We start from the raw sequence: 15518 nt of genomic DNA, 5'->3' as shown, positions 1-15518 counted from the left end.
GCCTCAGAGTTAGAAGGTCGTGGGTTCAAGTCCCACGCCAGAGACATGAACACATAATCTAGGCTGACACGCCAGTGCAGTGCTGAGGGAGTGCCGCACTGTCGGAGGTGCCGTCTTCTGGATGAGACGTTAAACTGAGGCCCCGTCTGCTTTCTCAGGTGGATGTAAAAGGTCCCATGGAACCATCAAAGAACAGGGACATTATCCCCGGTGTCCTGGCCAATATTTATCCCTCAACCAACATCACAGAGATTATCTGGTCATTATCACATTGCTGTTTGTGGGAGCTTGCTGTGTGCAAATTGGTTGCTGTGTTTCCTACGTTACACTTCAAAAATACTTCATTGGGACATCCTGAGGCAATGAAAGGTACTATATAAATGCAAGTTCTTCCTTTCTAATCCTAGTTGAATTCTAATAAAGTTTACCTATTTCACCAGCCAGGAATAAATCTAAATACACTTCAAGATTGTGCCAATAGGCCACAGCTAGAATACTGCGTGCCGTTCTGGTCACCACATTACAGGAAGGATGTGATTGCACTAGAGGGGGTGCAGAGGAGATTTACGAGGATGATGCCTGGGCTGGGGAGTTCTAGCTGTGAGGAAAGATTGGATCGGCTTGGGTTGTTTTCTTTGGAACAGAGGAGGCTGAGGGGAGACTTAATTGAGGTGTATAAAATTATGAGGGGCCTAGATAGAGTGGATAGGAAGGACCTATTTTCCTTAGCAGAAGGGTCAATAATCAGGGGGCATAGATTTAAAGTAATTGGTTGGAGTTTTAGAGGGGAGTTGAGGAGAACTTTTTTCACCCAGAGGGTGGTGGGGGTCTGGAACTCACTGCCTGAAAGGGTGGTAGAGGCAGAAACCCTCATCACATTTAAAAAGTACTTGGATATGCACTTGAAGTGCCGTAACCGACAGGGCTACGGACCAAGAGCTGGAAAGTGGGATTAGGGTGGAGAGCTCTTTGTCGGCTGGCACAGACACGATGGGCCGAATGGCCTCCTTCTGTGCAGTAAATTTCTATGATTCTAGATAAATTCCACAAGCCTGCAGCATCCGCTAAACGTTTTAGCATGGCTGGCGATATCACAACGCAGATTTGGTCTCTTCCTGCATTGCAGGTTGAATCAAAACACAAGTCATTCAAAAACGCTCCCGTGCAAGCAAAAAAAAACCGGAATCTAAAGAAATCAGTTCCATATGGATCAACTATAAATCATCCTTCAAAACCTCGTGAACCAGAAAAAGCCAACACAATTATAATTTAATCTCTGACTAGGTTTAAATCAGGCGCTTTTGTTCCAAATTCCCAAACTCAGTGAAAATCCTCAAAATTACAGGAAACTCTCTTAACCGGCACCTAAATATCCGGAAACCTCTCTTAACCAGCAAAATGCGGGAATAGGTTCAGGTAAGTTTTACTATATATTAGTGGCCGTGTAACCGGGGTTCCTGCACCTGTGGCCGTGCTACAGGGACTCCTGGATCTGTGGCCGTGTAACCGGGGTTCCTGGACCTGTGGCCGTGCAACAGGGACTCCTGGATCTGTGGCCGTGTAACCGGGGTTCCTGCACCTGTGGCCGTGCAACAGGGACTCCTGGATCTGTGGCCGTGTAACCGGGGTTCCTGGACCTGTGGCCGTGCAACAGGGACTCCTGGATCTGTGGCCGTGTAACCGGGGTTCCTGCACCTGTGGCCGTGCAACAGGGACTCCTGGATCTGTGGCCGTGTAACCGGGGTTCCTGCACCTGTGGCCGTGCAACAGGGACTCCTGGATCTGTGGCCGTGTAACCGGGGTTCCTGCACCTGTGGCCGTGCAACAGGGACTCCTGGATCTGTGGCCGTGTAACCGGGGTTCCTGGACCTGTGGCCGTGCAACAGGGACTCCTGGATCTGTGGCCGTGTAACCGGGGTTCCTGGACCTGTGGCCGTGCAACAGGGACTCCTGGATCTGTGGCCGTGTAACCGGGGTTCCTGGACCTGTGGCCGTGCAACAGGGACTCCTGGATCTGTGGCCGTGTAACCGGGGTTCCTGCACCTGTGGCCGTGCAACAGGGACTCCTGGATCTGTGGCCGTGTAACCGGGGTTCCTGCACCTGTGGCCGTGCAACAGGGACTCCTGGATCTGTGGCCGTGTAACCGGGGTTCCTGCACCTGTGGCCGTGCAACAGGGACTCCTGGATCTGTGGCTGTGTAACCGGGGTTCCTGCACCTGTGGCCGTGCAACAGGGACTCCTGGATCTGTGGCCGTGCAACAGGGACTCCTGGATCTGTGGCCGTGTAACCGGGGTTCCTGCACCTGTGCAACAGGGACTCCTGGATCTGTGGCCGTGTAACCAGGACTCCTGCACCTGTGGCCGTGCAACAGGGACTCCTGGATCTGTGGCCGTGTAACCAGGACTCCTGCACCTGTGGCCGTGCAACAGGGACTCCTGGATCTGTGGCCGTGTAACCAGGACTCCTGCACAAGTGCCGGGTAACCGGGGCTCCTGCACCTGTGGCCGTGTACGGGGCTCTCGTACCTTGGTAAGTATACCTCTCTGTAATCTGGACTTTTTGACCAACCGGCACCACGCTGGTGCCGGATAAAAAAGAGTTTCCTGTGCATCAAGGAAGGAACGCCTGTGAAAAAGGGTGGCTCCTGTCTCTGCGCAGTTCATGTAACAAGATCGTGAAAGGCAAAGGACGTCAACTTTTACAAAATCAGCTCCAGCATCAATAGCGTTGTTCAACGGTTAACGAAAAGGTTCTCCAAATGGAGCAAAAGAAAAAAAAACTTTTAGCTGCTAAAACTTAACAGTTGCAATTGTACAAAAAGAATACTTAATAAAAAAAATACTGCGTGCAACGCAAGCTATATTGTCAGAGGGTGAATGCTGGAATCTGATGACAATTTACACCCAAAACAGAACCTCAGTCCTGCATAGTTGCGTCTCACCTCATGTACTTGTCCCGACAGGTTTCTAGAAATTTGTCCACTTGTGTAGGAGTAATTCGGTCCAACTGGTATAGAACTCGGGGCTAGAGAAATAATTAAAGATTAGTTAAATAATCCAACCAAAACGTATTTACAAAAAGCACGCCATTAGAGTATAAACTGAACATATTTTACCCAATTTTATTAATGCTGAAATTTCCAACATTACATTCTATCAATGAGACCAATCATATCCCCTCTTGTCTGCATGTTGACAAATGCACTATAAACTTTTATTAAAGAATGCAATACCTCGGTAGTTCCATTGTCATTAATGCCGTACTTGTCTCGAGTTTTCTTGATCTTATCAGAAAAATCCTTGATAAAATTTCTGATCGCCTAATGAAAGTAGAACAGTCAGATTCAATATTCAGAACTATTTGCATGAAATCCAATTATTTACCAGTGACGCAGAGCTGAATATCTAAATAAATTCCTCAATTCGTGTATATTTCTCAGATTTAGAATACAAGATTCCTGGAATGATATTAAAATTCTATTTAATTTCAGAAAGATTAAAATACAGTCTCGTCCTGTGAATTCAAAGTCTCTTTTGCTTGACTAAAAACCTGAATTTAAACTAAACAGCACAGGAGGCTCTTTTGCACGATTTCAATTCAAATGAACAGCTATTTCATGTATAAACGACACATCCCATTCACTAGTCCAAGCTCAGTGTCATTACAGAGAACCTGAATGGCAGATCGTATTAAAACTTGTTCTGGAAAAGACTTGGAGTTGGTAATCTAATCTAGTAAAACCGGTTGTGTTTGCCGTTACTTCTTCCAATTTTATTTCTTAATTAACCTAATTCATAGTTTACTGCTTGTGCTGTACAGTCTGTCAGCGTGTCATTTCCCTATCAAAAAAATCCAGAGATTATGAGGCAGCTCGTACTCGAGCTCATCGGCAGAACAAGGCGTTTATTATTCACCCCAGGTACACTACGCCCGGAAGTACTTTGTGGACATGTCGGTTCACAGGAAGCGGGCTTGGCTGCGGAAGCCATCCTTTGCACTAGGCACAAGCAAGATTATCTGGAGAAGCCTGTATCATAACTAGAAGCTCTTTAGAAACACACACCATGCCAAGTCAATACATCCAAAATATTCATGCACTTTCCACTCGCAATCAAGCGGCTGAAGACTCCCAGCTATATTCACCCCGTCACACCAGTCTAATGGGTAATGCTGAATATTAAGATTTGAGGACACTAGCAAGTGGGTAAACACACTGTGTGATGTTGCATTGAGCCATAGAGACGGGCATCATCTTAAGCTCAATTCTTGATCCGTCCTTGGCTAATCTCACCCAATACAACAGTGGGGAAGAAAGTGCAACAACTGACCTCTGCCCCAAAGGTAAGAGCAGAAATCATTAGCAAGGGTTTCCAATGATGATAATTATCCAGCAAGGTGCTGACCATTGCTACCTTGTGACATGGCTGGTAACTGGTTGGGAAGTAGGAGAGAGCAGGTGTAAAAGGGGATGTATACACTGATTGGCGGGATGTGACAAGTGGTGTTCCCCAGGAATCTGTACTGGTGCCTCAGCTTTTGACCATATATATCAATAACTTAGGTGAAGGAAGAGAGGGTGAAATTGGACATGGCCAGGGACGCTAAACAGGCAGCCTCCCATCAGATTGGACTTCAATAGAATGGAATATTGGCGTGTCGCAAAAGCGATACTGCCTGTTTTGCACCACCCGCCCTGGTCAATTTTCACCCCCAGAGAGGTGTATACCCAAGTTTGCAGATGACACAAAGTTAGGAGGCTCAGTAAGTTGTGTCGACGGGAGCAGGAAGTTACAAAAGGGACACAAACAGATTTACTGAGTTGGCTAAACTATGGCAGATGGATTTCAATGCGATGAATTACGAGGTCATCCACTTTGGATCCAAGAAAGACCACACGGAATATTTTCTAAATGACGAAAGAGTTGGAACTATGGAAGAGCAAAGGGTTTCGGGTGTCCAGGTACATAAATCACCAAATGCTAGTGCACAGGTTCAAAAAGGCTAACAGAATGTTGGTCTTCATATCAAGGGGGGCTGGAATATAAAATGGAGGAAGTTATGCTTCAGTTGCACAGAGCAACTGGTCAGACCCCGTCTGGAGTACTGCGTTCCGTTTTGGGCACCACACCTCTAAAAGGATATATTGGCCTTATATCTGGCACAACAGTGATTCACCAGAATGATGCCAGCGCGCAAAGGGTTAAATGACGAGACCAGTTTGCATAAACTAGGCTTGTATTCCCTCGAGTTTAGAAGGTTGAGGGGTGATCCAATGGAGGTCTTTGAAATGATAAAGGGATTCAAAAGGTTAGCTACAGAGAAATTATTTCCTCTTGTTAGGAAGCAAAAGAGAAGACAGCTGGAGGGCAAAAACAGACGAGATGAAGTAGGAGTGGATGTTTCGAACCGTCAGGTCCCCTCTCGGACATTACTTTTTGTGCTGTTTTGTTGAGCATGTGGTTCCTGATCTTTTCCTGGGTTAGTGGCGTTTTTCAGACCAGCATTAAGAAATGTGAAAAAGCAGTCCAGGGATGGCTCTCCCTTTCTTGTTATACATAAGTACCTCTACTTGACATGTACCATGGCAAAATGGTTGTAATGAGAGAGGTGCAAGGATAGTAAGCGTGAAACCACATCCCACCATTACATTTCCTCCTTTTTTCTTATTAGACTGAAACGATTCCCTCACGGTATGTTCTAAATACCCCCCACAGAAAGTAACTTGGAACAAATCAATTGCAAGAGACAGAGTAACACAGGGGCTAGTTTCATCAGCTATAGGGTTGGGATTGGGATTGGGATTGAGCTCAGACTAATGGGATCACAGCTATGTTCTGTTAGCTGCAAGGATGCAATCATTTGGGGTTATTTAAGCCCAGTTCCTAGAGGCTCTGAATCAACAGTGCAAAACTACTCATACAGGAAACTTTCGTTTAAACGGAGGTTAAATCTCCGGAATGCTCTAGCCACCAGCAAAATTCAGGAGTCGGTTCAGATAACTTTTTTTTACTTTTCGTTGCTTTTTTTCCTCCATTCCTGGCTCTGCAAGCGTCTAGCTGAAGCTGTTGCTTAGCTACAGAGACGCTTGCAAGCTGCGCCGACTGTTTTGAAGCTGTTGCTAAGCAACAGGGTTTGTTGCTTCAGACGGAGCTCAGAAGCTCCGTATGTTTTAACATTAGCGCTGGTTTCTCCGGCAGTGTTGATCGACCGGCACCAGCTTGGTCCCCGTCAGTGCCGGATACCAGAAAGTTTCCTGTAATTTGACAAAGTCGCAATCTCACAGAGAGGGTGTGGAAAGATCAGTGTGGGAGATGCCTATAATGGTATTGTAGGGGTTTCTCTTTTGATGCTTGATTTAAACACACATGTCGGTAATCTAGTGCGGGGCAATGGGCACAAAAGGGTTCCAAGTCCTCCAAAATGTCCTACCAGTACTAAAAAGAATTAAAAATCTGAACTTCCAGGACGAGCCTGGTGGGAATCACTGACTTGAGATTTAAATGTGCAGCAGAACAATTGCTTGTGCTACTAGTATGTTCCTCAATACACAAGGAGCAACGTATTAAAGCCTCCTGATGTGGGAGTACCTAAGTGACTGACTATAAATCTTTTGTAGATGCTTTAAAGGTTAAATTGAGGAGCTAGCAGCAAAATCAGCCAGTGCATTAGGGGAGGCATTTACAGTGAGTGAGGTTCTGTAAGACGAAAATGCCCAAACCACACAACTATAACCATTACCTCAATGTACTTCTCACAATTGGTCCCAGTTAGAGCCTTTAGAAATGGGATAGATTCATCAATACAAGGAAAAAGTGAAACACAATAGGAAACAAAGGCTGCATTCTCCATCTCACGTACAATAATGCTTTGATGTAAAGAGAACGAGAACTCTGCTAACCTGCAGATATTCATTTTGACAGCTCAGAAACTCGCTTCTCTTCATAATCCCCTCGGCAGCTGCAACCACTTCATTCTTACTCAGCGCCGGTTCACTGTGGCACGGGTAAATGGCCTAGGAGGGAAGAAAAGCTTATGATGGAGCTGTACAAAACGCTAGTTAGGCCACAGCTGGAATACTGTGTGCAGTTCTGGTCGCCACACTATAGGAAGGATGTGATTGCATTGGAGAGGGCGCAGAGGAGATTCACCAGGATGTTACCTGGGCTGGAGCGCTTCAGCTATGAAGAGAGACTGGACAGGCTGGGTTTGTTTTCCTTAGAGCAGAGAAGGCTGAGGGGGGACCTGATTGAGGTGTACAAAATTATGAGGGGCATAGATAGGGTAGATGGAAAGGAACTTTTTCCCCTTAGTAGAGGAGTCAATAACCAGGGGGCATAGTTTCAAGATAAGGGGCAGGAGGTTTAAGAGGGGATTTGAGGAAAAACCTTTTCACCCAGAGGGTGGTTGGAATCTGGAACTCACTGCCTGAAAGGGTGGTAGAGGCAGGAAACCTCAACATTCAAGAAGCATTTAGATGAGCACTTGAAACGCCACAGCATACAAGGCTATGGACCAAGTGCTGGAAAATGGGATTAGAATAGACAGGGTTTGATGGCCGGCGCGGACACGATGGGCCTCTTTCTGTGTTGTATAACTCTATGACTCTATAAAAGCAAAGATACTCCTTTAAAAAAAAAAAAAAAACAGCTTTCAAATGAAACCATCTGACACTGCTGTGGCTATACCTGCATAACACACAGGAGTATATCAGGAGTATATTCTGTAGTTAGTAGTTCAGCTAAGCTTTACTCATTGTGGATCAAACATTTCCATGAACTGTAGCACGTCAACAGGGCTGTCTCCAGGGATAAAATGCACTCACACGACAATTGTTTTGGACATGAAGAGTACAAGGAACTAGCCAAATTATACTAGAATTGTTATTTTAATATGCTGAATACATAAGTTTTCACAAAATGAACAGAAGATTTTGCTAAACTTGAGTGAACAAAGTAACACAGAATCCTGTTTATTTTGCCACTGCACAAAGCAGACTCAACATATATTATAGCGCAGTACAGTAACAGGTGTTTTTCAGTGTTTGAACCTGAAGTAATACAGGAAACTTTGTGTTATCCGGAGACTAAATGTCCGGCAAGCTCGAGCCACCGGCAAAAATCAGGAGCCGTTTCATTAGTTTTTTTTTCTTTTCGTTGCTTTTTTCTCAACAGTCAAGCTCTGCAGGGTCTCGCTGAAGCTGTTGCTAAGCTACAGAGACGCTTGCAAGGTACGGCCGACTGTTTAGAAGCTGAGCAACAGGGTTTGTTGCCAGATATGGAGCTCAAAATCTCCGTATGTTTCAACATTAGCGCTGGTTTGTCCGGCAGTTTTGATGGGACGGCAACAGCTCTGTCCCGTCGGTGCCGGATAGCGCAAAGTTTCCTGTATCCTCTTTCCCAGTCCATTCTGTCTTTAGGAATTCAGTGGTCATAGGTAGACAGAAACTCAGTGGTCACGGATAGACAGAGATCCCTCGTTTTCTGTCAATGCTGTCTTAATTTAAATCCCAATTTTACTAAGCAAGTCACAGAATCTTTTAGAAACAGCAAGATTGGCAGTATACAGGAATACTGCAATAAAATGGAAGAATTTTTCAAACAAGACTGAACACTACGGAGGTAGGTTAGAAGGATGTGAGCTTAGCTGCCTTGCAGAACAAGAACTGTATTAAAGGTTTTTTGAGGAGTGGAAATCTTTTGTCCAGTGCTTAAGAAATTCAAGATAAGGTCCTGAAAAACATGCAGACATTTGTTGAAATTTTACTTACATATATTCATGAGAAAACAGTTTCGCTTTTTCAAATTCCATTGTGAAAATTAATTTAAGCATGTACTAACACAACTTCTGTTAGATACCGGTTCTTAATGGAATTGAAATTGATAAAATTAAAGTCTCTCTCTTATCCCCAAGAACAACTTAATTCTCACAGATAGGTGTAAAGATTCAATCATAGCACTGGGTGCAGCCAAGGGTGCCGCACAGAGGTTCAATCTCTCAACTTCAGTGAATTTCTCAGCTCATCCACACTGCTGTATAGTGGCAATACTGAAGGGAGGGTCACCATACACTTTCACAAAAAATCTTGTGACTAGTTCAACAGCAACATGGGCAGAGACCAGAAAGAAGGCTGCCTACTGGACATGGGCTGGAGGGGCCAGAACAGCCGTGAAAATTGTGTGGAGGCGTGTGGTGATGATGGGAGGAGGTGGCAGAAACCGCGAGATCAAATTAACATTTGGGAAATCAATTAATCTTCTCAGTACAAGTTTTACAACTGAACATTTATCTCAGTTCAGAAGTTTAAGAGTTCTTACTAACCTGGGAAAATCCACAATTCTCAGAACTGAGAAAAATGAATTTAACAGTTCTACAGTGGTGAATTTAAGGGAGGAGAGGTATAATGTCCAATTCTGGGCACCACACTTTAGGAAGGACGTGAAGGCTTTGGAGAGGGTGCAGAAGAGATTTACTAGAATGGTTCCAGGGATGAGAAAATACCGTTACGTGGATAGACTAGAGAAGCTGGGGTTGTTCTCCTTGAAGCAGAGGAGGCCAAGAGGAGATTTGATAGAGGTGTTTAAAACCATGAAGGATTTAGATAGAATAAATAAAGAGAATCTGTTGCCAACAACTGAAGGGTCGATAACCAGAGAGCACAGATTTAAAGTGATTGGCTTAAGAACCAGAGGCGGCATGAGGAAACTTTTTTTTTTAAAGCAACGAGTGGTTAGGATTTGGAATGCACTGCCTGAGCGGGCGGTGGATACAGATTCAATAGTAGCTTTCAAAAGGGGAATCGGGTAAATACTTTTGAGAAAAAAAATGTAGGGATATGGGGAAAGAGCGGGGGAGTGGGACTAACTGGATTGCTCTTCGAAAGAGCCGGCGCAGACTCTGTGTTGTGCTATTCTATAACAATATATTTTGGTTTGTACTATTGCTTGGATAATACCACTTGACATGAACCATGGTACAATAATAATTTTAGCACGTTCTTTTTCTAAACAGGTTTCAAAAAAGTAGTATATATAAACTTATCACAATTAAGCCTGTAACTAAAGGGCATTCCTTGAATATATTTGACCTCAAGCTGGCAGAAACATAGTTTAACCTGGAGTTGGTAGAAACAACACAAGCTTTAAAGTTTACGAAACTATCCAAAGCATAGCATATTGCGGTACGCACCACATCAACAAGCGTTAGAAACAGAATCTCATTACCCGAATGTTATCCAGCACCCGCTTAAACTCTAAAGGTTCATCTTTGCCTTCCATAGCTGCTGGGTCTAAGCCATCTCCGCCATAGATAAACTGGATAATGTCACCAGTTGAGCTGCGGACAGTTAGATCATACTGTGTGCAAAGATCCTCCAAAGATTTAACCAGACGTCTCTGGGGGAAATAAAGCACAAACAGAAAAATATCTTCAGAACAGACTGTTGTACACTAAATACTGCAACTGTATTCCAAATGTATCGGGGTACTGAATATCTACAGACAGATAAATAAGTGCATACTTAAGACTCTATTGCTCTTGGAAATGGCTTTAAAAAATATAGAAGGACAGGTGCCCGATACAGACACGTTAGTCATGCCCCCTTACCTTCCATGACTGTACTCGAAAGACAAAAAGTGTAAGTGTAAGAAGAAATGTTATCTACTTTGTAGAATGTTATAAAATGTACACACAGTGCTGGAGTTTTGCAAGGCTCTGGGAGAAAGCACTGGTGGGTGATGCACCTTTGTAACATTTTTTGACATGCAGATTAGGGGGGAGTAGATGGGCTGATGAAAGATTTAAGCCCAGGTTGTTCTAAACTTTTCCATTTGGCCATCAACCAGAGCATACCCCGCAGTACCGGGGGGGGGGGGGGGGGGGGGGGGTGAACCTGTGGGTGGTTCCAGCACAGGTAGGGGCCTCTCCAGTGCAGCAGGCCATACCAGATGTCATCCACCAAGTGGTTTCCCCAGAATGCTGATCAGATCTGGCTCCAGTTAATAACCTGGTGTGTGCAGGATGCACAATTCAGGTTTTCACTTTGAAAGCTGGAAAATGTTTTATTGTTGGTTTCATAGATGGCCTTCCAAATTATTTTTATACATTCTTTCTGCACTTTTCAAAAAATCCAGAAAGTATGCAATACAGAAGGTAAATGAAATACACCAATCAAGATTGAGAATACATCTAAAGACACACTAGAATAAGTGCTAATAGTTAAATAATTTCACATTGCAGATATACATATAAAATAGTAAGAATGCTATTAAAGGTATTAAAACACAGACAGTCCAATTAAGTGCCACCTATTTGTTGGTAAAATGTTGAGGAAAATTTAGGGCCAAATAGTCTTCAATGGTGCAAGTTACTCTTCCAAGCAGTGGAATGTCACGAAGCTCAGACATCTCATTCGTAATAAGTTAATAAGACTTCCCTAGATGTCAAAAAATCGTGACATAATCGAGGCATTCACATTACCTGAACAGCAAAGATTCTCTTAAGGATTGCCTTAAGGTTCAACAGGGGTTAGAATTTGAAAGGTAGCCTTTGGCATTTACCTTCTCCACAGCAAACAAGAAAGATTGCCATCTACCCGGAATAATTATCTACGCGGAACCAAGTTCTCAGTGTAATTTACCATCAGTGTAGTTCGAGCACGAATCACCTGATTGTGGTGGGGGTGGAGAGGAGGAAGAAGAGGAGGTAGAGGCAGCACACTATTTCAGGCTACGTAGATGATATCATTGAGCTGTGTTGTGCATGGAATACTTAGGACAATGCTCTAGAGGTTACACTACCAACATTTTACTGCACATTGGAATGGAAAACAAAGCCAAAATAAACAGCATGGATTAGTCAAAGATTTGGTCATTAACATTGAGAGTTTTTTTACAAATTATGCACACTTAGGATCAATGTTCTCCAATATTTTTTGTCCTGCGCGGTCCTTTTAATTGACTGCGTGGCCCATTCAAATTTACGCGCATGCGCGGTTTCTCCCGTATAAAAGCCGGCGAGCAGCCTGCGCGGGACCTCCAGACCGCTGCGCAACCGCCCAGCATTAGCGGGAATGCTGCTTAGGACGGAGATTCACATTTGTTCTGCAACTAAATACTGCTAGAATATGCTACGCCCGACAATGACACCCAGCGACTTTTTCCAAATTTTGCTTTGGTCGGAAAAGTGGTTCAAACCGATTAGGCCAGCATCAAATTCGATTGTAGGAACAAGTCAATACTTCCCACACCACTCATTATTACAAAGATGTGAAATTCTGCCATTACCTGCATGTATCCAGTTTCTGCTGTCTTGACAGCAGTATCTACCAGGCCCTCACGACCAGCCATGGTATGGAAGATAAACTCTGTCGGAGTTAAGCCAGAATAGAAACTGTCTGCAACAAAGCCCTTTGCTGCTGGAAGCTGCGCAAAGAGATTTGCAAAATTAATTAGAAGTTGCACAGTAGATTTGTAAACGAATTATTAGAAGAGATGAACATAAAGCCAAGTGATGATAGGAGCTTCGTCTAAATAAGTGGGCTGCTCACCTTGGAATGCTTTTCGAAGTGAGGTAGAGATCGGTTCTCAAAACCGTCAGGAACACGAGATCCACTAATAGCCTGCTGTCCTACACAGGCAATCATCTGCGAGATGTTGATGAAGGAGCCTGTTAAAGAGGGTTCATTACTACAGGGTTAATACATTATGGGAGATTAAAAGGAAAATGCTAGTATTTATTCCTAGAGGTTAGAAATTGTGGTTTAAACAAAATACTAAAAAGAACCATAACTCTGTCTCTGTAAGCGAGTAACTGATCGCAACTGCGCTACCAGGAAGCAGCCCCAAGAGGCAAGATGCTTTCCGACGGAAAGGAAGCAAGCAAGGAGGAGGGGGCAGTTTCGGCAATCTGCTCTCAATCAACTTGAAATTGTAGTTATACTGTTTCAGTGGCAGAGTATTTGGAGCTGGTCCCTGTTTACCTTTACACCAATGGAATGGCGTACTACACGCAGAGAAGTCCTGCTACAACTGTACAGGGTATTGGCGAGACCACACCTGGAGTACTGCGTACAGTTTTGGTCTCCTTATTTAATGAAGGATATACTTGCATTGGAGGCAGTTCAGAGACAATTCACTGGGTTAATTCCAGAGATGAAGGGGTTGTCTTATGAAGAAAGGTTGAGCAGGTTGGGCCTATACTCATTGGAACTTAGAAGAATGAGAGGTGATCTTTTTGAAACATATAAGATACTGAGGGGGCTCGACAAGGTAGATGCAGAGAGGATGTTTCCCCTCGAGGGGAAATCTAGAACTCAGGGGCATAGTTTCAGAATAAAGGGTCGCCCTTTTAGAACTGAGATGAGGAGGAATTCCTTCTCTCAGAGCCTTATCCTCCCGTTACCTGATAACCACATACATGCACCTTTCAGCTGGGACCGCAGCATAATTTAGGATAGTGATCAGGAGCAGAAACCTGGTCTGATTTTCGCTTCTCACTACTAATCACTATCCACGGGCACAGTACCAGATGTCTGTGAGCACTCATGGAAGTATATGTCAGCAAGAGTTAGTGTTTCAGCAAAGGAGGAAATTAAAGGTAAAAATACTGTATTGAATTTTGCGGTAGTCCTTAAAATGCTAAAGAAATATATTTAGAGTAAAATTCTCAACATTAGAATGTGTTACACATTAGCAGATAATTAATAAGCTTTGTGAAGACTCCAGGGACTGTTTACCTTTATTACTAAAAATCAAACACTTTGATTAATCTCTTGTACATTAACAAATCTGAAACCAAAAACAATGACCAAGAGGGGGCTACTTCATATAGCTTTGTGTACATATATATGGAATGCAGAAAAGAAATGCACGAATATGCAACTACTTAAAACATTAGAACGATGTCGACTGTAAATGTTACATTCTCCCATTACTAAATATGTCAAAGTATCTAAGTTTAAAAAAAAACTAAACACCCACTCAGTGTCCATTTGACTAAATAATCTCTAACACGGCTATCCACCCACACACCAGCAACAGCATTTGCAATTTAAAGATGACTAAATTGCAGTTACCTTTTGACCCACAGAGGGCCATAGTGAGGGGGCTATTGCTCTTGTCCAGCTCCCTGAGGCATGCACTGCCAGCGTGGTCTCTAATTACAGAGAGCTCCTTGAGGATCAAAGCCTGAAAGTAGTGAAAGTACCATGTCAAATCTGTTCAGGCAAAATGTAAGCAGACATATTTTGCTTTGTTCATTAAAGCAACCATAGAACTGAAAACAGCAAAGAACGAAATGTTATTCTAAAACCCAAGTGCAGAGTGTGATGATCTGGGATATTTCTTTTACATTTTTAGAAGATTTTAGGCGAATGCGTTTTATAAATTGGCCTCAGCGAGCAGTGGCCTGCAGCAAGAGGAACGTAGTCAGGTTTTCTGGGATGAAGCTGACGCCTTTGAACGCAAGATAATCAAATTATTAATCCTTTGAAAGATAATGATATTTTGTAAACTTCAGCTGATGCAAATCAGATGAAAGTTTGCGGTTTCAATTGTTGTCAAGTATCAAACAGACTATTCGATGGGCAGCAGACTAGTCAACACTTTGTCTGCTTGAGCATTAAAGGTGGTTAAGCTGTTAGACCACCGAGAGCTAATTTCGATCATCAAATGGCCTGCTTTAACATCAAAATATATTTATTCACCTGAACCTTGTGGTCTCCAGTGGAGAATGAGGAATGCACAATATATGATTTCACCTTTAACACTGCACAATATACTTGAGGATTCTTATTACTCTTCGGCGTTTTCATAGTACAGAATTAGCATTTAAAAAAAAACTTTACTCATGACCGTCCATACCATAAATGCCCAAGGAAGTTTGTGACAAACATGTTTCATGCAAATCTTTCCAGAAGGTTTAATCACAGATATACAGGAAACTTTCTGGTATCCGGTACTGACGGGACCGAGCTGTTGCCGTCCCATCAAAACTGCCGTAGAAACCAGCGCTAATGTTAAAACATACGGAGCTTCTGAGCTCCGTGTGAAGCAACAAACCCTGTGCTTCAAAACAGTCGGCGTAGCTTGCAAGCGTCTCTGTAGCTAAGCAACAGCTTCAGCTAGACCTTGCAGAGCCACGACTGCAGAAAAAAAGCAACGTAAAGAAAAAAAAAATTATCTGAACCGACTCCTGAATTTTGCCGGTGGATAGAGCTTTCCGGACATTTAACCTCCGGATAAACGAAAGTTTCCTGTACATCAGTCTCATTTTTGGTATGAGGTGAAGCCAGCCATTTTTCAATCACTATTTGAATTTTCACTAGAGAAATGTGCAAATTGGCTGCCGCCTTTCCTACATTACAACAGTAACTACACTTCAAAAAAGTACTTCGTTGGCTGTAAAGCGCTTTGGGACGTCCGGTGGTCGTGAAAGGGGCTATAGAAATGCAAGTCTTTCTTTAACAAAAAGTATAAATGCATGTTTATTGTGGGTTTTGCAAAAATAATTGATTAGTTT

The 15518-nt window shown here is 43.4% G+C and overlaps 1 protein-coding gene across 2 annotated transcripts in view; it reads right to left on the bottom strand.

Moving 5' to 3' along the window:
• The window catches only part of polr3a (polymerase (RNA) III (DNA directed) polypeptide A), a 71050-nt gene that overhangs the window by 13691 nt on the left and 41841 nt on the right, over positions 1-15518 (bottom strand). Inside the window, exons 17-24 of one of the 2 annotated variants that reach the window (XM_085970570.1) lie at positions 14074-14185; positions 12547-12665; positions 12284-12421; positions 10223-10393; positions 6901-7014; positions 6741-6776; positions 3235-3321; positions 2944-3026 (exon numbers count right to left, since the gene is read on the bottom strand). In XM_085970570.1, coding sequence (XP_085826696.1) covers positions 2944-3026; positions 3235-3321; positions 6741-6776; positions 6901-7014; positions 10223-10393; positions 12284-12421; positions 12547-12665; positions 14074-14185 — 860 coding nt within the window. The remainder of the gene's footprint in view (positions 1-2943; positions 3027-3234; positions 3322-6740; positions 6777-6900; positions 7015-10222; positions 10394-12283; positions 12422-12546; positions 12666-14073; positions 14186-15518) is intronic. The other variant, XM_085970571.1, reaches the window with a different exon arrangement.

Source organism: Somniosus microcephalus, chromosome 29 (genome assembly GCF_052327205.1).
Source record: "Somniosus microcephalus isolate GS21.2 chromosome 29, FLI_Smic_1.0, whole genome shotgun sequence".
NCBI classification, from domain to species: domain Eukaryota; kingdom Metazoa; phylum Chordata; class Chondrichthyes; order Squaliformes; family Somniosidae; genus Somniosus; species Somniosus microcephalus.
The sequence above is the reverse complement of the archived record's forward strand: the minus strand, read 5'-3'. Positions and strand labels throughout refer to the sequence as shown.